At 43.3% G+C, this 21887-nt stretch overlaps 1 protein-coding gene across 1 annotated transcript; it reads left to right on the plus strand.

The window, feature by feature from the left end:
* The first annotated feature begins 3274 nt into the window (after positions 1–3274).
* LOC141154871 (uncharacterized) lies at positions 3275–12110 on the plus strand. Its single transcript, XM_073641394.1, has 8 exons — positions 3275–3373; positions 5961–6466; positions 6545–6630; positions 7027–7083; positions 7817–7955; positions 8090–8248; positions 9327–9425; positions 10855–12110. The coding sequence occupies exons 1-8, from the start codon at positions 3285–3287 to the stop codon at positions 11616–11618; spliced, it is 1899 nt and encodes a 632-aa protein (XP_073497495.1). The 5' UTR covers positions 3275–3284; the 3' UTR covers positions 11619–12110.
* Positions 12111–21887: the final 9777 nt, after the last annotated feature.

Here is a 21887-nt window from a genome sequence, read left to right on the forward strand (position 1 = left end):
TAATTCTCCCTGGCATGCTCTCAATCAACTTTTGGACCAAATCCTGGCTGATTGCAGTCCATTCTTGCATAATCAATGCTTGCATTTTGCCAGAATTTGTTGGTTTTTGTTTGTCCACCCGTCTCTTGATGATTGACCACAAGTTCTCAATGGGATTAAGATCTGGGGAGTTTCTCTATGTTTTGTTCCATGAGCCATTTAGTTATCACCTTTGCTTTATGGCAAGGTGCTCCATCATGCTGGAAAAGACATTGTTGGGCGCCAAACTGCTCTTGGACAGTTGGGAGAAGTTGCTCTTGGAGGACATTCTGGTACCATTCTTTATTCATGGCTGTGTTTTTAGGCAAGACTGTGAGTGAGCCGATTCCCTTGGCTGAGAAGCAACCCCACACATGAATAGTTTCAGGATGCTTTACAGTTGGCATGAGACAAGACTGGTGGTAGCGCTCACCTCTTCTTCCCCGAATAAGCTGTTTTCCAGATGTCCTAAACAATCGAAAAGGGGATTCATCAGAGAAAATGACTTTGCCCCAGTCCTCAGCAGTCCACTCCCTGTACCTTTTGCAGAATATCAGTCGGTCCCTGATGTTTTTTCTGGAGAGAAGTGGCTTCTTTGCTGCCCTCCTTGAAATCAGCCCTTGCTCAAAGAGTCTCCGCCTCACAGTGCGTGCAGAAGCACTCACACCAGCCTGCTGCCATTCCTGAGCAAGCTCGGCACTGCTGGTAGTCCGATCCCGCAGCTGAAACAGTTTTAAGATACGGTCGAGGCGCTTGCTGGTCTTTTTTGGGCGCCCTGGAGCCTTTTTGACAACAATGGAAGCTCTGTCCTTGAAGTTCTTGATGATGCGATAGATTGTTGACTGAGGTGCAATCTTTGTAGCTGCGATACTCTTCCCTGTTAGGCCATTTTTGTGCAGTGCAATGATGGCTGCACGTGTTTCTTTAGAGATAACCATGGTTAACTGAAGAGAAACAATGATACCAAGAACCAGCCTCCTTTTAAAGTGTCCAGTGATGTCATTCTTACTTAATCATGACTGATTGATCGCCAGCCCTGTCCTCATCAACACCCACACCTGTGTTAATGGATCAATCACTAAAACGATGTTAGCTGCTCCTTTTAAGGCAGGACTGCAATGATGTTGAAATGTGTTTTGGGGGTTAAAGTTCATTTTCTGGGCAAATATTGACTTTGCAAGTACAGTAATTGCTGTTAAGCTGATCACTCTTTGACATTCAGGAGTATATGCAAATTGCCATTACAAAAAATGAAGCAGTAAACTTTGGAAAAATTACTATTTGTCTCATTGTCAATACTTTTGGCCATGACTGTACAAAGTGATGGCCCGCATCAAATTCAGGTCACTCCAGCCAGGTCCAAATGAGTTCTGGGCATCAGAACGGGCATAAAAGTAGGCAAATAGTCAATTTTCACAGATTTGAATAAGTAACTGGTGTTTTTAAGGGGTTAAATGACATTGGGCCACTGATATCACACCACCAATACACAGATAGTAATGGCCCACATCAAATTCAGGTCACTCCAGCCTGGTCCAAATGAGTTCTGGGCATCAGAACAGGCATCAAAGCGGGCAAATAGTCACTTTTCACAGATTTGAATTAGTAACTGGTGTTTTTAAGGTGTTAAATGACTTTGGGCCACTGATCTCACACCACCATTACATATATGGTGATGGCCCACATCAAATGCAGGTCACTCCAGCCTGGCCCAAATGGGTTACAGGCATCAAAGCGGGCAAATAGCCACTTTTCACAGATTTGAATAAGTAACTGGTGTTTTTAAGGGGTTAAATGACTTTGGGCCACTGATCTCATACCACCATTACATACATAGTGATGGCCCACATCAAATTCAGGTCACTCCAGCCTGGCCCAAATGGGTTATGGGCATCAAAGCGGGCAAATAGCCACTTTTCACAGGTTTTAATAAGTAACTTGTGCTTTTCAGGGGTTAAATAACTTTGGGCCACTGATCTCACACCACCATTACCCGTTGATGCCCGTTCTGATGCCCAGAACCTATTTGGGCCAGGCTGGAGTGACCTGAATTTAATGCAGGCCATCACTATGTATGTAATGGTGGTGTGAGATCAGTGGCCCAAAGTTATTTAACCCCTTAAAAACACCAGTTACTTATTCAAATCTGTGAAAAGTGGCTATTTGCCCGCTTTGATGCCTGTAACCCATTTGGGCCAGGCTGGAGTGACCTGCATTTGATGTGGGCCATCACCATGTATGTAATGGTGGTGTGAGATCAGTGGCCCAAAGTTATTTAACCCCTTAAAAACAACAGTTACTTATTCAAATCTGTGAAAAGTGGCTATTTGCTCCCCTTTGATGCCCGTTCTGATGCCCAGAACCCATTTGGGCCAGGCTGGAGTGACCTGAATTTAATGCAGGCCATCACTATGTATGTAATGGTGGTGTGAGATCAGTGGCCCAAAGTTATTTAACCCCTTAAAAACAACAGTTACTTATTCAAATCTGTGAAAAGTGGCTATTTGCCCCCTTTGATGCCCATTCTGATGCCCAGAACCTATTTGGGCCAGGCTGGAGTGAGCGGAATTTGATGCGGGCCATTATTATATGTTTATTGGTGGTGTGAGATCAGTGGCCCAAAGTCATTTAACTCCTGAAAAACACCAGTTACTTATTCAACTCATCAAAACCGATTGTCTGCCCACTTTGATGCCAGTTGTGATGCCCATAACCCTTTTGGGCCAGGCTGGAGTGACTTGAGTTAGATGTGGGGCACCCTGATCTGTGTGTCTGCAGTGTGAGAGCAGTGGCCCAAAGTCATTTAACCCTTTCAATAACGCCCTTCATTGCCCACTTTGATGCCCAGTTTTGTGTCAGTTTTATGACTTTTGTAGCTGCTTTTAAGTATAATCACATCAGGACACCTCACTGCATTGTATTTTAGTATTGTCTTTTTTAGTTTTGTAATTAAACCTGTAAAAAACTGAACAAAAAGAAATAGCCAAATAAGAAACTGACGAAGAAGAAACCAACTTCAGCATCGTCTTTCCCCTAGTATAAATGTTCATGGAAGCTCTGCGAAGAGCCACCACCAGCAGCATCATCACAGGAAGTGTCATCTACCAGAAACACCAGAGAAGTCTCATTGGTAGAAGTGCTATGTTTGGCATTATGGTCACTGTAGTCCTTCTGCTATTTTTCAGCACATAATCTAATAACAATATAAACTACATATCCCAGAAGTCTCTATTCTCTGCCCCGGACTGTCGTTAGAAGGTCAACCAATGAGCGCAGAGAGATTATCATATCCCTCCGCCTTGCAGCTCGGGTCCCTCCGCCCATCAGCAGAGGCTGAGTCCTTGATTACAAAAAGGTAAGGTATAAATTGTGAGTCGTGGGGGAATGTTGTCACTTTGTGAAAATGCTGCAAATGGCAGTAAAGTGTGACAAGACCAGCAGATCAGCTGTGTGTATGCTGCACTCTCTGGAGTGAGAGCACCAGGAGTTTCAGACAGTACACAGAGCAACTTGTCTGCACCTAGCCAGTAAGCAGAGGGCTGTGTATGGAGTCACATACAGGTGTGGGTGCACTGGCCTCCCCAGGACTAGTGCACTGGCCTGTTGCTGTATACCTAGCACAATACTATGGCTTCTATAGGTCCCTTTGAGTTTTGGGCTACACAGGAAGTCTATGAAGCACCTGACCAAAAAAATGTCTGCTTCACATTTGAATCAGGTTCACCACAACTTTTGCGACGTATGAGTTTGAATCTCTTATCCCTCTTATTCTCTGTACCCCTGTACATTGCCACGTGCAGATTGAGTTAAAAGGGTCTTCATGTTTTGGAAATTCCCTGCAGCTTGTTTTAAGCTAACAAACTGTGCTTTTCTCACCCTACCCAGGTACGGTCCTGAGTCTCTTCCGCTTCTCCCAGTGTCTGTTGCATCACATTGACTTCGCTGCTGTGAATCAGTGGTTCAACTCAGGCAGGGCCACTGAGCTTGTTGATTGGCAGCAGCATTGTCGATGTCACGTCAAAACTGCAGGCAATAACAGACACTGGGATCAGCACTGGACCCAGGGAGGGTGAGTAAAGCACATTTTGTTTTTAAACAAGTTGCAGCCAAAGCTAGAAAACTCCTTTTGAAGAGCGCAGTCAGGCGTCCGTATAAATCGGAGTGCAGTGCACGGAGTGGTCAACATCTCTCCCGACCCAAGCATGACTGCTTCATATGTACATACAGCTATCGCACTCAGGTCAGGAGAGCCGCCCACCACTGTGCAACGCGGTCTGATTTATAGGGCCGCCTGACTGCCCAAATGAGAATTAATCAGTGAGCGGCTTCTGAGGAAGAGTTTAACGCTCTTATCTGGCTTTTTCTCAACTCCTTTATGTTTTTTATAACCACATCAAAGTTCTGCTCATCTTTCAATATGGTTTGTGGTTATAAATTGGCACAGAGGAATTTGGAAAAAGACAGCTGAGGTTATGTCAGAGCAAGCTTACAGAAGGATTCTCCGCTCACTCTGCAGCTAGCACTAGATACCACAGTGTAAAATAGCGCACCACAGAGGCTATACAAAAATGGTACAAAATATTTAATGAATCCTAATTGCAAAAAAAATTACTTTTAACCTAAAATACATGCATTTAAGTAAAAAAAAAAAATGATAAGCACCTCATTAATCCTCTGCTGATCTCATTCTAACTCTTCTCGAATCCTTTGCTGGTCCTCTGTAGTCGTGACCCACTTTTCTAACAGTGGACAAGCCTTTTAAGCAGTGCAGTCTCTTAGGTCGGAGCACTGTTCTCTATGTTTATACTGCATCCTAGTAGTGTAGTATTTAGTGTCACTTGTGAATACGTGTAAAGATTTATCCTCAGTTGACTTTTCTTACTCGCCAGTATCCATATTAATGCCGAAGTGCAAAGAACTTCAGAGATCGATTCTGTAGATCCCTCGATCACCGTAGGGTTCTAAAGGGCAGCTATAATACAGACACTAAAACGCTCCCATGTCATGGCCGTCTGAATCTGGCCTTAGGTACCCACCCAGCATAGAGGACGTCACCGGTATTATTGCTTAGAGTTTTCTGCAATTGCCTTTTGATCTTGATGTATTACACACTACTGAAGGGAGAGCTGGAACATATTGTTCACAAGAGCACAGTCCTGTGGGAACATTACCCCTCTAGAGTGTATTGGTGACTGCTTTACACCACGACAGCCGGCACTTTGCACTGTGCTTGGTGATGTAAGGCTGATCGACCATGAAAAACTATTTTATTAAGCTCCTGCTGCTGTTACTTCGATAGGCAGTTTTGAACTCTGTACATTATTGATTTCTGTGACTCTTTTTGGTCACAATGATAATTTCATCTCTTGTAAGTGTGCAAAATATGACTCGTGCGTCTTTTAAGGGGTTGTCCGGTTTTACTAAAGTGGATCTGTCAACAAATTTGAAAATCCAAAATGTACACATTTTAGTAAATAAATCTTAGACCTAATGAGGCTGGTGTACTTACTTGTAAAATCCATGTCAGACTAGTTGTATAATCGTAATATTAAGGTGAGCAGTTTGTGAGACGAGCTTATTTTAATATCAAGCTGAAAAACTTTAAAAAAATAATTATACAGCCACTCTGATGTAAGTGATGATGGGATTTGTTATTTTTTTTTAGCATAAGATCCTTGCCCAACTTTTTTTTTTTTTTATCAAACTGGACAAACTTTTCAGTTCTTCTTTGATGTTCCTTAGGCCGGTTTTACACGTCCTTGCTCAAATCTGAAAGCAACATGAGCGCCGGGTCCCATGACCTGAGCTTATTGACTCATAGGCAGATAGCAGGAGCCCCAGAGGTCCGAGCACGGGCCATGAACCCCGATCATGTGAAACTGGTCATGTGCATATGATGCCTTAAAGCCTTCCATTATAATTATGACCTTTCTTCTCTCCAGGGAAAAAACCATGACCAAGTGTCTTGTGAAGACCTGCCACAGTGATTCTGCCTGTGACAGTGGCATCACATTTCATGGCTTCCCAAGCTCCATCCAGTTGATTAGACTATGGCTCCAGCAGACGGGTATCGCGTTCGGTGACCTGGATGCATTGGCGAAGAACGTTCTGCAGTCTAACAGGACCGGGCTTTATCAAATCTGTTCCAAACATTTCTCACCAAAAAGTTACTTCTTCAACGGCTCAAAAATGGTTCTGAAACCAGAAGCCATCCCAATGGTTTTTCAAGATGTGCCGAACATCTCGGATGTACAGGAGGTCTCCAAGGCTCCGTCCTGCACAAACCTTTCACACCTGAGTTCTTCTCTTCCACAAGCCTTTGTCCCTCAGATGGGACCAACGTTCCAAGAGAACCCAGAAGTGGCTGAATCTGGGAATATGAAACATGATTTGACATTGACTGTCAAACCGATGGTGGACAAATCAATTGGCACAGATCCTCATTGTGGTAAGGAGGGGGCGCGTGCACGCTGGGCTTAATATTTGCCCACGCAGTGGTTACATTTATGTTTTATTATCTGTTTAGATTTTGTTGAAAACAAGAACGAGAAGATAATGAACAAAAGACTCTTAAAACTAGCCATGGAAATCATCTCTTTGCTGACTGGAGAGGTGAGGACTGGTGTAATCTACTCTTATAGACCCCTGCTACAAATGGACTACTGTAGTAAAATACCATAAAATCTAAAGAGGTGTGTGCTGCATTTCAAATTTGTTGGCAAGCTAAAAAAAAGAACAATTAAAATGATAAAACATTATTCTGTAGTTTTTGCTATTGCACTCATGCACTGTTTGGCCGCACTTGGTGTCCCTTCTTGCTGAAGACACTCCATATGGCGCACCATAAAATGAATGGGAAAAACAAAGTGCCGCTGCGTGCCTCCGAGTGACGCTTCCGCTGCGTGCCTCTACAGTGCATTACTGGGTGCTTCCAGACGTGCCGTATGTTACGAATGTGATGCAAATCCATACTATTATATTAAATTATATCCACTTCTTATCCTGTAGGAATACGTGATGGTAAAAAAGAATTCTTCTCGGCCCAGCAGCCCCCAAAATGATGAGGTGAGTGCTACCGATAATCTATTTATTTCTCTTAAACACATAAGTGGGAAAGTATTTGGCATCCAGCTAGTATGTACAGCTGCTCCTTATACAGTAGAGAAAAGTTGGCAGAAATGGATGATTTTGACTATTTGAGTCCATGGTTGATAATGATGCGTGCTGACCAATGCCAGACTTTTGTGTGCTGAATTTATATAATTTTTTAAATTATGCACTTAATTTGCCAGTTTAGTTTGACATTTTGTTGACGGGATCATTTGTATGGCTCATCCTATAGACCACTTATTCCCCGCATCCTTACTGATTATAATCCTATGTTCATGGCTTCTTAAAGGAGTATTCCAGCTCTGCTCACTTCTGCATCAGAAACGAGCAGGGCCGGTGACGTTCCGATTACAGATGTCTGCCAGCTTACGGACCTGTCCTCCTCTAATTAGGCTGGAGCTGGGTGCACAACATGTGCGTGTGGACTGCTCATGTTAACTACTTTGCAATCTCCAAGAATGCTGACATTGACCCACTTAATATCCTTTGTGGCACTTTGTAGCTTGATGTTGTATGTTTACTTATCTGGTGCAGTTTTGCATCTCTGAGGTTAGAGACACCGGTGCCCAGTCTCCTAATTTCCATCCTCACCAGCTCCAGCATCTTGAGGGGAATGTCAAGTAGTATCTCATCAATGTTCGCACAAATTGCACATACATCATCCATTTTTTTTTCTCTCCCATTTCAGGTACCTATAAAATGTGGTGATGTCTCTGTCTATTTCACCATGGAGGAGTGGGACTATATAGAAGAGCATAGAGACTTGTACCAGAAGGTGGTAATGGAGAATCATCAGAGATCCAGCACTCCTCCACTAGAAGAACAAGGTAAGACTTAGTCAGGCTTCTAAAAGTTACGGCATTTATTCGTCAAGTCTAATCTGCAAAAAATGGGAAAGTATGAAAAGGGATAGCTGATCAATTCTACAAAACAGGGAATATATAATATATTTTTTTATCAGATATTTGCACTGAAGATGTAAAGGCTGTAGTGGTCTCTGAAGATGTAAAGGCTGTGGTGGTCTCTGAAGATGTAAAGGCTGTGGTGGTCACTGAGGAAGAAGACAGTGAAAGCAGAGCTGAAATCGAACAGGTGGATGTCTCAACAGATGCCTACGCAGGTGAGTGATATTGCTGTATATAGCCAGTAACCTATAATCTTACATTAGCCTAACCCTACCTAGCCATGAAATTTTTCATTTTTGCTCAGCTTTTTGTATTCTAAAAGCCATAACTTTTTTTTTTTTCCATCGACATAGCCGTACTAGGGTTTTTTTCTGCAGGATTCGTTGTAGTTTTGAATGACACTATTCATTTACACACCATATAATGTACTGAAAAAAAAACAAGACAAAAAATTCCACATGTGGGGAAATGTTGATGCCAAACTTTTTTTTTTCATATTATTTTAGTGGGTAAAAAAATTCATAACTTTATAAAAAAAAAGAAAAATATTTAGTCTGTGTCACCATTTTGTGAGCCAGTAATCTTCAAGATTTATGGTTTGCACCCTGGGCTGTGTGTTCCAGTGCTCGGTGGTAAAGAATCCTTCCAAGTAATTTCCAATCACCATTAACCACAGCACATGCATCTTCGCATCTCAACTCAATAAGAAATCAACAGTCATGAAAATATGTGGATATATCAAGAAACCAAAGAAAGACTGAACACTTGAGAATGCAACACAAGTGCCGGGGTGAATAATCATTACCATTTTCCGAGATCCGTAACCTTTTTATTTTTCAATGAATTAATCTTAGTGCAGTTTGTTTTTTTTGTGTAGTGAGCTGTAGTCTTTTGACATTTTGGGGTACATACCATGTTTTCATTGCCTTGTTTAATTTTTTTTGGGGGAGAGGGGCATTGCGGTGACCAAAAAATGGCAATTTTGCCTGCTATACTTAAAATATATATATATATATATATATATATATATATATATATATATATATATATATATATATATATATATATATATATATATATATGTATCTGGAAACAGAAAGGTGGTGGGGGAGGACGGCGGAACGTTAATATGATGAAATTGACCCTTTTTAATGCCACTTACATTAGAATCTAAGTAGCCAAACTGCAGCGGTGCACATGGTGTGTGGACAGGGCTCCGCCGTATGCCCTGTGTCTGGTAAGGGAGTATTTTAGGTCCTGTTGGCTCATTCTGCTGTTTGTTGGTTTATGTAGGTGAGTTCAGCGCAGAATCTTTACCGGATCAAGCAATAGAGGAGACGTATGTGTTAAATGCTTGGGAAACGTCCGTTGTCCACGAGGCCTCCTGCACAGGTAAACTATTGAATATCGTGTAAAATCCGTATACAGTTATTGTACTTTGCCCGGAAAATCCACAGCATAAATTATCATTCTGAGGATTGATAATCTGCACTGTAGGTCAAGTTCTTTTGCAGACTTTTTTTCTGCAGTACGTCATCAACAATGCTGCTATTGTGATACGCTTTGGAAAATTGGAACATTCCCTATAAGTGGCTCTCTAACATCTTTATATGTAGATGCCCTTATGAAAAGTTATTTTCCTCGCCTTTTCTTTGGTTGCTGTCCTTCCCATGATGGATGTCCGCACTTGTTATACTGTCTACCCAGAAACATTGTGCTTGTACATAGCATTCATTCTTTGGTTTTGCCAGATTGGCTCTAGTTTCTGAGATATTTAATAGTTAATTACAGTAGAATTCTGGCTTCAAAAAAGTTGCTTTTATAGCACTGTAAGCCTACAAATTGTAATACAAAATAATTATAAGGGATATTTCATTACCTAAGACACTTGTTAAAGAGTCGAAAGACCACAAGTTATTGCTTTTGTTTATCACACACAAGTTCCATTGGGGGGATGTATTATTTTCATGGATGAATTATCTCAAAAACTAGAACCAATTCAGCAAAAGCAATGGGATTTTTTAATATGGCATCCTCAAAATATCCTAATTCCATTCTAAAAACCTTGGCACCTGAAAAAAAAAATGTTGTTTTGTACATCTGTTATTTCTCATCAATCAGATTTCAACATTAGGGCTCTTTCAGACTAGCGTATAATCGGACCTTATGCTGTCTGTGTACGCCACCGACCACACAGGACCATGTAATAGCCAGTGCACATGGCCCATTTGCCACATGGACTGATGGTCTACTTGGAAAAAAAATTTGCAGCATGCACCACTTCAGTCCGTTCTCCATGTTACAGACCAGAATAATGCATGCAATGTAAAGGCAGCCCCAGCACAAGTCCGCAATGTGGACGAGCACACGGAGTGAGTTATTTCTGTAGTTTGCAGACGCATATTGTCCGATTTCCTTTACGGCCATATCCATCATATAGATTGGGTGGGTATTACCTACATCCCAGAAGTTTAATCCCCCTAGATGCAGCGATTTCTATTGGCTACACAGCGGAAGGGGGCTACCGGTTACCCCTTACTGCTAGCACATTGCAGGGATGCTGAAGCACTGTCATGGCACCTGGGGCTAACATTGGCACCCATAGCTGTACCCAAAAATTGTACGGTTATAAATGCAACACATCCTAAAAAAAAACAAACTCTACTTCTGTGTTAACTGACAAATTAAACTATGACTCTTGAAACGTATTAAAAAAAGTAAGAATTTCTGTATCCTCAAAGCCCTAAATAACTGTGTCCTGGAAGAGTTAAAATAAAATTGTTAGGCGTTATTTTTATTTTCTGTCTTGCACTCTTTACAGAGGAAGATCTGCAAGAAGACTCCTTCACCTTGTCTTCATCATCTAGTAACGTAGCAAAACATCACGCGACTTCGTTTCACAGCTCTCACATAGAGGACAGCGGAGAGAATTTTCCAATTGCGTCCCCGAAGCATGCTATGGACGGCCTGGCATACATGTCTACATCCGAGCAATGTGAAGAGCAGGCATGGACGGCCTACAGTAGATATGTTGGCGACGCCAACTTCACACCTATAGAACATCCGCAAATTAAAGAAGAAACCAACGAATATAACTACATGTACGACGAGGATCCAGCGTACGGTGAACATAATCCCGGCCGTGTTTGCGAGGAGCCAAGTCAGTTGTTTGAGACCATGAACAACCTTCTCATCCATCAGATGACGCACGGCCACTCGTCTTCAGTAGATAAGCCCTATGCTTGTAACCACTGCGACAAGCGATTTGCCAAAAGATCTCACCTGGGAATGCATCTTAAGACTCACACGGGAGAAAAGCCGTATGCCTGTCCTGACTGCGGGAAGAGGTTTAGCCGGAGATCAAACATGGCCACACATTACAGAACGCACACGGGGGAGAAGCCATTCGCTTGTCCCAAGTGCGGTAAACGCTTCACCCAGAGTTCACACATGGTGACACATCAAAGGACACACTCCGCAGATAAGCTCTTCACTTGTCCCGAGTGCAAAAAATGCTTTACAAAGTGGTCGTACCTCAACTTCCACCTACGAACTCATGGAATAGAGAAACTGAGCGTACCTTGATCGTGGAAGCACTTGCTGACCGAAGACCTTGAGACTAACTTATCCGGAAGTGATAAGGTGGCTGTACAGACATGGTGCGCTGCAGAAGACACAGAAAGAGCTGGTGGGAAATAAAAAGTTCTCATCCACCTTATGATGATGGTGCAGGGATTGACCATGCTAGAAAAACCGGGTTCCATTTAAACATCACAAGCTCATGAACCCATAAACCATTGCTGATGTACGGCTCATGGGCAGTCAGCGCTCCCTGTACTGCATAATTCACCTGTTTTGTTATTAAAGGGTTATTTCTATCTTCATAAATGGGTATTGTTGGATAGTGCTTGTAAATACAAGCAATTTTGCAATTTACTGCTTATTAAAATTTTCAGCCGTTCTGGAGATAAACATTTTTTGTTTACAACTAGGGTTGAGTGAGTATGTTCTGTCCGAGTATGCTCGGGCCGAGCTCCGAGTATTTATACTGCTCAGTGATATGGTTAAATCGCTCGCGTGTGCATGATTTGCAACTGTTTGACAGTTTTATTACATGTGAGGAATGTGTAAGAAATAGACATTCCTCACATGTAATAAAACTGTCAAACAGTCGCAAATCATGCACACGGGAGCGATTCAACCATATCACCGAGCAGCTGTAAATACTCGAAGCTCGGCCCGAGCATACTCGCCGAAAGGGTTAACAGAACATACTCGCTCAACACTATTTACAACTTGTTGCCTTGGAGACCGACCACCGCTGCCAGACAGCATAACACGTGCAGTGCTTACAAGCTCATTTCTATTGAGCTTATAAGCCCTGTTTTGAAGCTGGCCAGAATCACTGGAGGCGCTGTTACCTCCTAATACCTCCCAGCTTCAGCTTGGTGGTCGGTCTCCTAGGCAACAAATTATAAACAAGTGTTAATATCTCAAACAGCTGCAAATTTACTGCTTATTAAAAAGTGCTGTATTTACAAGACGAAGCCACCATTATCCATCCATGAAGATGGGAATAACCGTTTAATACATTTCTCCACTTGTGGTTTTGTTTATTTGATGGTTTATATATTATGTTTTGTATTATTTTTATAGAATTGTATAATATACAGGATGTTCCTTACTCCTATGACTGTCCAGTTGAAGAAACTGGACTCTCATCATCCTCCACTAGTTGGTGGCTTCACAGTATTTCCCAAAAGACAGAAAAAAACGCAGTAAGGTGTATCCATACAGGAATATGGTAAATTTTCAGTAGCGTCATGTACAATGTCCAAATTATAAAACGAATGTGCGCCCCGGACTCATTCCATTATGTAGAGGACTTACAAGAGCAGTCATGGCATTGAATATTCTCCTTTTTTTGACATCTTTTGTAAATATCGTCAGTGATTCTTTTTACGTTCTTACCAAAATCAAATGTGGGAGAACTGCTCATGATAAAATCATTAAACTTTTCTCATTTAAAAAAAAAAAAAAAAAGAAGAAACAACCAACAAAGTCAAGAGAGATATTTGCGGTAAGGACGGCAAGGCTTCACTCACTACATGCCTGTAGGGGCCATCTCTAAAACATGGAATTACAATGGATGTCCGTATTGGGGTGCTTTCACACTGCGTTTTGGCACCCGTTCAGTCGGAGCTTACATCCAAACCCCCCGCAAAATGGGATTCGGGCGTATGCGCCGACGGGGCCATAGACTATAATGGTGACGGCAGAGCGAACGTGCGCTCTGCTGTGAATAATTTTCGAGCGTGTACGCCTACTGCAGGCGGACACTCAAATGTAGTAAACTGTCTGAGTGTCCACCTACAGTAGGCGTAAACGCTCGCTAATGATGCATGATAAAGCGCACGTTCGCTCTTCCCACACCATTATAGTCTATGGCCCCTTCGGTGAATACATCTGAATCCCATTTTGCAGGGGATTCAGACATAAGCCTCAACGGGTGCTTGAACGCAATGTGAAAGCACCCTAATAGGGGTTGAGACTCAAAGCTCATCGGTCACTATAAAAACTGCATACGTTATTCAATCAACCTCTTGGACCTGATGAATCATTACTGGAGTCATTACATAAAAACAATTTTTTTTTTTCTTACTTTATTTTGCCTATTCTAGCAGGACTCAGGAAAAAAAAATTATAATTTCATGAATCTACAACCATTCAGACATGGATTTTCAAAGAAAGTATGTCAGCATTATCAGGTCCAAGATCTATTTCATACTGTATGCAGTTGGTTTTGTGAAGTCTGTTGACAGATCCTTTTCTTAGGGGTTTTCCTTGACACATGACACCGCCACTGATTAAAGGGACTGTGTGTCCTATGGTTTCCTCTTTGTTTGCAAGGCACAGTGCAGTGAAATTTGTGCTGATATTAATGCTGAATGAGACAGAGCTGCAATACCAGGGACAGGCACTACAAAGAGTGGAGCTGTGCCTGGCATACATTAAAGAGAGCTGGAACACCACAGCCCTTACCCATTCACCAGTGGGATTGCCAGGCGTTAGACCCCAAAGATTCTAAAATTGATGAACTGTCTTAAAAAGCACCTATCATTTCATTGTTTTTTTTATTAAATATTAAGTACCAGCTAACATGTCCTGCAGAGCGATGGGGTCCGGGTCCTGAGACCACCCCCACCAATTGCTTAAATAGCTGCTCTGAAACGCGCAGCTCATCCTGCAGAAGAGTATTTGCCAGCAGGCACTGGACGTTCAACTCCAGCTGCCGCTGGTAAAAAAACTTTTGTCTCCTGTGTTGTCCAATAAAGCAACCGAGACTTTTTTCTATTTTTTTTTTGTCTCCTGCTGACTTCTCTGAGGAAGAGGTTGTTGGATGGATGGATCATAAGTAGGGATGAGTGAACCCATGGATGGTCGGTTCAACCAAACTTTTGTCCAAAGTTCGGGTACCAGAACTTGAACCTGATCCCTATAGAAGCCAATGGGGACCCGAACTTTGTTGCTTTGAAATGATCGTAGTAAGGTCTTTTTCTCTCTGTGTAACCTAGTTCTCCAGGAACTCTGAACACTAAGGGCTCTTTCACACGTCAGTGTCTCCGGTTCGAGTGGTGACAGTTTCCACATGTACCGGAGACACTGACACATGCAGACCCATTCAAATCTATGGGTCTGTGCACACCTCGGTGTGTTTTCATGGACTTTGTGTCCATGTGCTCCACACGGAGACAAGTCCTTTTTTTGCGGATACACAGTCTGCAAAATGTACCGCATGGATAACATCCGTGTGACAAATACCGGTGCCTGAGAATCAGCGCTACAGTTAGCAATGCTGAACGCTGCCCTCATCATGGTTCCCTGCCGGCACTGTGATCAGGGGCAGTGATGAGGGTAGTGGTAGTCTGCTCCCACAGTGTCCCCACCTCTAAAAATAAAATAATAAAATCCATGTAGTCACCTCTCCTAGGTGTCCCCCGCTGTAATCCATGCGGGGAGAATGAGCGGCTTCGGAGCTGCGCTCAGTGAGTTACAGGACACCGCTCTTGAGCTGCAGCTTCGGAGCGGCTCATTCTCCCCGGCTCCTTTGTTGTCGAGGTTTTGGAAATATGTCTGCGGAAAAAAAAGGGAGATGTTGCTTCTTAGGGGTGAATTTCTATTGTAAAATCTGCGTTTAACAGTTCAAGCAACGTGGATGTAAGTTAGAGAAAAAAAGGACCAGGCGCCACGGTCTTCTAGTATTTAATTTGCCCTATATAGGACGACTGGTTCTTTAGGGGGTAAATGCCTTGCTCAATCAAACCATTAGTATTTAGCCTTCCCTATCGATCCCAGTGGATCTAGGACTCCGATATGGAGCACAACTTGGTCTAGTAGGGTCTGTCTGGGTCTTTGTCTATACACCCAGTCCTTCTGCCTACTTGAATACGTTTTTTTTTTTTTTTTTAGAAGCATGAGATCCAAAATTTGATCTTTTATACATTTGGGTTCAGTTTTGCTTAATAATGCTTAGCTATGGGGTCCCACCTGTCCATCGATGCTACATACCAACTTTTATCATGCATTGGTTGAATCAGAATTTTGGTAGATTTGTAAACAGTTTCTTCTATTACACAATTTTCTATAATGTAGTAAGAGAGTAGTAGCTGTTCTGTAGTACCCTGCAGCAGGCACTACACACTGACTGGTGCTCTACATTGCCACTGCCAGAGCTAATGACTGCTGAATTGTGGGGTCGGGCTCCCAGTGATTAATGACAGAGGTGATCAATAAATTGTAACCAAACCTTCCTTTATTGAGGGAATGCAGTGCTGCTCTTCACTTCTGCACTGGGACCTAAGAGGTGCTGTGGATACAGGGTATCACATAACTGTCCTTTAAAGGGAACCTTCCAAGTTTGGTGACGCTATTAACATGCAGATGTGGGGTTTATCTGCAGGCTACTAGTGTAATGAAGGTGCCTGTCACTGAAAGTGCAGCACCCGGGAGAAAATGCACTTTATTTCTCACGGGAGCCGCCGGCTTTCAGTCATGTAGGTGTGCCCAGATCCACTACACTCACAGCAGTGACAGCGGAGGCTGTAAGCAACCCTGGCACTGACTGACAGCCTGCCCCCCTATGTACACTTGTATCTCACACACAGCCTACCACACCCTTACATGCTCCCCTCTATCACACATTCAGCCTGCCCCCCCCCCCCACAATGTACCAGTCTCACACGGCCTGCCCCCCCCAATGTACCTCTATATCTCACAGTCTGCCCCCCCCCCATGTACCCGTATCACACACTCCGCCTGCTCCCCTATGTACACCTCTTTCATCACATACATGGCCTGTCCCCCCATGTGCCCATCTATCACACACATGGCCTGCCCACCCCCCATGTGCCCATCTATCACATACAGGTGCATCTCACTAAATTAGAATATAATCAAAAAGTTAATTTATTTCAGTTCTTCAACACAAAAAGGGAAACTCATATTATATAGAGTCATTACAAACAGAGTGATCTATTTCAAGCGTTTATTTCTGTTAATGTTGATGATTATGGCTTACAGCTAGTGTTGAGCGAGCACTAAAATGCTCGGGTGCTCGAAGCTCGGGCCGAGCTCGCCGTGATACGAGCCCACCAGCGAACCAGACTCCTCCGGTGGGCCCTGACTTCTCCATCAGGGGAGTTGAGAGTGCCAAGGTGAGGAGCATGATGATGATGATAGAAGTTAGCATCTGCTTTGTTTTCTTGGAGTGCAAGCGTAAAGTGTGCAGCCTGCCACCCACCCACCCCCAGGCTGCAATACCATACTGCTAGCTTGCACTTGAAATGGGGCCTTTTAGTTTGGAGGAGGCCGAAGCTGGCCACTACCTCATGGCTGCATCGGCGGCGAGGTCTCCATAATCAGTCCCCAGCCGCCACTATTTGTCCCGGGAACCTACCCCACACTTTTCTTAGCCTGGCCTGCTTTAGTGCAGCATTGGACGAGCCCACCAGACAACCAGAGACTCCTCTGGTGGACCCTGGCTTCTCCATCAGAGGAGTTGAGCGTGCCAAGGTGAGGAGCATGATGATGATGATAGAAGTTAGCATCTGCTTTGTTTTCTTGGAATGCAAGCGTAAGTGTGCAGCCTGCCACCCACCCACCCCAAGGCTGCAATACCATACTGCTAGCTTGCACTTGAAATGGGGCCTTTTAGTTTGGAGGAGGTCCGAAGCGGGCCACTACCTCATGGCTGCTTCGGCAGCGAGGTATCCATACTCGGTCCCCAGCTGCCCCTATTTGTCCCGGTGCGCCTTTTACATAAGATTAAGCGCTCATACCAAAACATTACCTGTGCCCTCCCCAGTGCATTTAGTGGGAAGGACAGCCTATTGCGCTGTAGTGTGTGCATGCCAAACCCCTGTTCATAATACATGCGAAGATGCCTCCCACCCTGCACCTGTCGTTGCAGACTTGCAACTATCCCCGTTCAAGTCCTTGTCCCAGGGCAGTGTTCAACTGTACCTCTCCCATTCCTGCCACCCACCCACCCCCAGGCTGCAATACCATACTGCTTGCTTGCACTTTAAATTGGGCCTTTTAGGCATGTGGAGGCGGAATCTGGCTACCACGTCATGGCTGCGTTTGCGGCCTGGTATCCATACTCGGTCCCCAGCCGCCCCACAGCCGGGTGTCCACACACGGTCCCCAGCCGCCCCTATTTCTCCTGTCACCTTCCCACACACTTTTCTTAGCCTGGCCTGCTTTAGTGCAGCATTGGACGAGCCCCCAGAGAACCAGACTCCTCCGGTGGGCCCTGGCTTCTCCATCAGGGGAGTTGAGAGTGCCAAGGTGAGGAGCATGATGATGATTATAGAAGTTAGCATCTGCTTTGTTTTCTTGGAATGCAAGCGCATGTATGTAGTTGCGGCTAGGCCTGAGGTGGTCAGCGTTTTGGCGCATATCCTATCTCCTCCGAGGATTGCTGGATGTTTTCTTTCTACTGTCACAGTTCTATGACTCCCGTTAAAACAAAGCTTCAGGTGATAAATGATGGATGAGGTGGTGGCAAAGGAGAAAGAGCAGGAGGAACAGGGACCATTCACATCAATATCAGGCCAGTCAACAACATATGTCTTGTAGGATATGTTTCTGTAACAAAAGGAGCGGTTCGGCTACACAGTTATAGGGCATACAGTGAGTGCAATGCCTATGCCCCTTGGAAATGACATGGAGGTCAGAGGGCCTTAACTAAACCGTTTTATCCATTTATAGCAACTGGGTCTCCTGTACACTGTTGGCCTAAGCAGTGAATGGAAGGCTTTCCAAAAATTATGAGGAACTGCAATGCCCCTTGAAACAGACGTGGATTACTGCGTACTAAAAACCTTCTACCCATTATTGGGGAGTGGGTCTCCCTTAGTTTTCGCCTTTGCATTGAAAAGCAAAAGCTGACTAAAATTAGGAGGAAATGCAATGCCCGTTGAAAGAGTTGTGGAGGTTAGAGGTAATTAAAAACAACATTTCAATGCCCCTTGGAAGAGCTGTGGAGTTCAGAGTGGTTTAAGAAGACGATTTTAATGCCCCTTTAAAGAGATGTGGAGGTCACAGTAGCTTAACAAGACGGTTTTAATGCTCCTCGGAAGAGACATGGAGGTCCAGTAGCTTAACAAGACAGTTTTAATGCACCTTGGAAAAGTGGTGGAGGTCGCAGTAGCTTAACAAGACGGTTTTAATGCCCCTTGGAAAAGTGGTGGAGGTCACAGTAGCTTAACAAGACGGTTTTAATGCCTCTCGAAAGAGATGTGGTTGTCCCAGTAGCTTAACAAGACGGTTTGAATGCCCCTTGGAAGAGACATACAGTACAGCATCTTAAAAACATTATTCCCATTATTGGGGAGTGGGTCTCCCATAGTCTTTGCTTATGCCTTCCAAGCAAAAGCTGCCAAAAATTAGGACGGAGGAACTTGCAATGCCCCTTACAAGAGCCATGCAGTACAGCATATTACAAACATTATTCCCATTATTGGGAAGTGGGTCTCCCATAGTCTTTGCTTATGCCTTCCAAGCAAAAGCTGCCAAAAATTAGGACGGAGGAACTTGCAATGCCCCTTACAAGAGCCATGCAGTACAGCATATTACAAACATTATTCCCATTATTGGGGAGTGGGTCTCCCGTAGTCTTTGCCTTCCAAGCAAGAGCTGCCAAAAATTAGGAGGAAATGCAATGCCCGTTCGAAGAGTCGTGGAGGTTAGAGTTAATTTAAAACAACATTTCAATGCCCCTTGGAAGAGCTGTGGAGTTCAGAGTGGTTTAACAAGACGGTTTTAATGCCCCTTGGAAAAGTGGTGGAGGTCACAGTAGCTTAACAAGACGGTTTTAATGCCCCTCGGAAGAGACGTGGAGGTCACAGTAGCTTAAGACTGTTTTAATGCCCCTCGGAAGAGACGTGGAGGTCCCAGTAGCTTAACAAGACGGTTTTAGTGGCCCTCGAAAGAGACGTGGAGGTCCCAGTAGCTTAACAAGATGGTTTTAATGCCCCTCAGAAGAATCATAGAATCATAGAATGGTAGAGTTGGAAGGGACCTCCTGGGTCATCTGGTCCAACCCCCTGCTCAAAGCAGGATTCACTAGATCATCTCAGACAGATGTCTGTCCAGCCTCTGTTTGAAGACGTCCATTGAAGGGGAACTCACCACCTCTCGTGGCAGCCTGTTCCACTCATTAATCACCCTAACTGTCAAAAAGCTTTTTCTAATATCTAATCTGTGTCTCCTCCCATTTAGTTTCATCCCATTGCTTCTAGTCTTTCCTTGTGCAAATGAGAATAAAGATGATCCTTCTACAATGTGACAGCCCTTGACATATTTGTAGACAGCTATTAAGTCTCCTCTCAGTCTTCTTTTTTGCAAGCTAAACATTCCCAAATCCTGCAACCGTTCCTCATAGGACATGGTTTGCAGACCAGTCACCATTCTGGTCACTCTTCTCTGAACTTGCTCCAGTTTGTCTATGTCTTTTTTAAAATGTGGTGCCCAAAACTGTACACAGTATTCCAGATGAGGTCTGACCAAAGAGGAGTAAAGACCGATAATGACTTCACGTGATCTAGACTGTATGCTTCTGTTAATACATCCCAGAATTGTATTTGCCTTTTTTGCTGCTGCATCACACTGTTGACTCATGTTCAGTCTATGATCTATTAGTATACCTAAGTCTTTTTCACATGTACTGTTGCTTAGCTCTATTCCTCCCATTCTGTATATGCTTTTTTCATTTTTATTGCCCAGATGTAGTACTTTGCATTTTTCCCTGTTAAAAACCATTCTGTTGGTTGCTGCCCACTGCTCCAGTTTATTTAGGTCTTTTTGAATCCTCTCTCTCTCTTCTCTAGTATTAGCTATCCCTCCTAGCTTTGTGTCATCAGCAAATTTAATCAGTTTACCCTCAATTCCTTCATCTAAATCATTGATAAAGATGTTGAACAATACAGGTCCCAGGACGGAGCCCTGTGGTACCCCACTTGAGACATTCATCCAGCTGGATGTGAAGCCATTTACAACCACCCTTTGAGTCCGATCACTAAGCCAGTTATGAATCCACCTAACAGTTGCCTGGTCCATTGCATACTTGGTCATTTTTTCAATAAGGATGGTGTGAGATACTTTGTCAAATGCTTTGCTGAAGTCAAGATATACTATATCTACAGCATTTCCCTGATCCACCCAGTCAGTGATTCTGTCATAGAAGGAAATTAAGTTAGTCTGACATGACTTGTTAGTTACAAACCCATGCTGACTCTGGTTAATCACTTCATTCTTATCCATGTACTTACATACATGTTGTTTAATAATTTGTTCAAAGATCTTTCCTGGTATAGAAGTCAGACTCACCGGCCTATAGTTCCCTGGGTCCACCTTCTTCCCCTTTTTGAAGATAGGAACAACATTTGCTCTTCTCCAGTCTTCTGGGACTTCTCCTGTTCTCCAAGAATTTTCAAAGATTATGGAGAGTGGTTCTAAAATTTCTTCTACGATCTCCTTCAGTACTCTGGGGTGTAATTCATCTGGACCTGGAGACTTGAACTCATTTATGTTAGCTAAATATTCCCTCACAATCTTTCTGTTTACAGATAACTTGGATTCCTCTTTTCCTTTAAAAGGACAGTGAAGATCAGTTGATGTTACATTTTCTTTCTGAGAGAAAACAGATGCAAAATAGGAATTAAAAAGTTCAGCCTTCTCAACATCCTCTCTTACCATTTCTCCATTTTCATCATGTAAAAATCCTATAGCATCTTTGACTTTTCTTTTACTTTTGACATACCCCCAAAATCCTTTTTTATTGCTTTTGACATCTCTTGCAAGCCTTAATTCATTGTCAGCTTTAGCTAACCTGATACGTGCCCTACAGGATCTGCAGACTGCATTATAATCTTCTTTAGATATGCCTCCCTCTTTCCATTTAATAAACATTTCTTTCTTTCTTTTTAGCATGTGTTTAAGTTCTGTGTTCATCCATCCTGGTTTCCTTAAAAGCTTCCCATTCTTCCTACTTTTCGGGATTGTTAACGATTGTGCTTTGAGAATCTCATTTTTAAAAATTTCCCATCCTTCCTGGACATTTTTGTCCTTAAGGACATCCAGCCATTGGATCCCTCCTATTCTCTTTCTGAGTCTCTTAAAATCTGCCTTTCTAAAATCTAACCTTGAAGTTTGAGTCTTCACATGTCTTCCTCCTCTAGTTATCCAAAATTCTATAATAGCATGATCGCTGCCTCCTAGGGTCCCAGCCACCTTTACCTCCTCAACCATTTCCTCCCTGTTTATAAGGATTAGATCCAAAGTAGCAGATCC

The sequence above is a fragment of the Phyllobates terribilis genome, unplaced genomic scaffold, assembly GCF_046119375.1.
Source record: "Phyllobates terribilis strain yellow unplaced genomic scaffold, ASM4611937v1 Scaffold_7__3_contigs__length_470593459, whole genome shotgun sequence".
Taxonomy (NCBI): domain Eukaryota; kingdom Metazoa; phylum Chordata; class Amphibia; order Anura; family Dendrobatidae; genus Phyllobates; species Phyllobates terribilis.

Bases quoted from the DNA above. Each gene is read 5' to 3' on its own strand.
- LOC141154871 (XM_073641394.1), top strand. From the start codon at position 3,285: ATGAGCGCAGAGAGATTATCATATCCCTCCGCCTTGCAGCTCGGGTCC. The intron at 7,084-7,816 runs GTGAGTGCTACC...CTCCCATTTCAG, and splicing joins GCAGCCCCCAAAATGATGAG to GTACCTATAAAATGTGGTGA. The intron at 7,956-8,089 runs GTAAGACTTAGT...TTTTTTTATCAG, and splicing joins TCCTCCACTAGAAGAACAAG to ATATTTGCACTGAAGATGTA.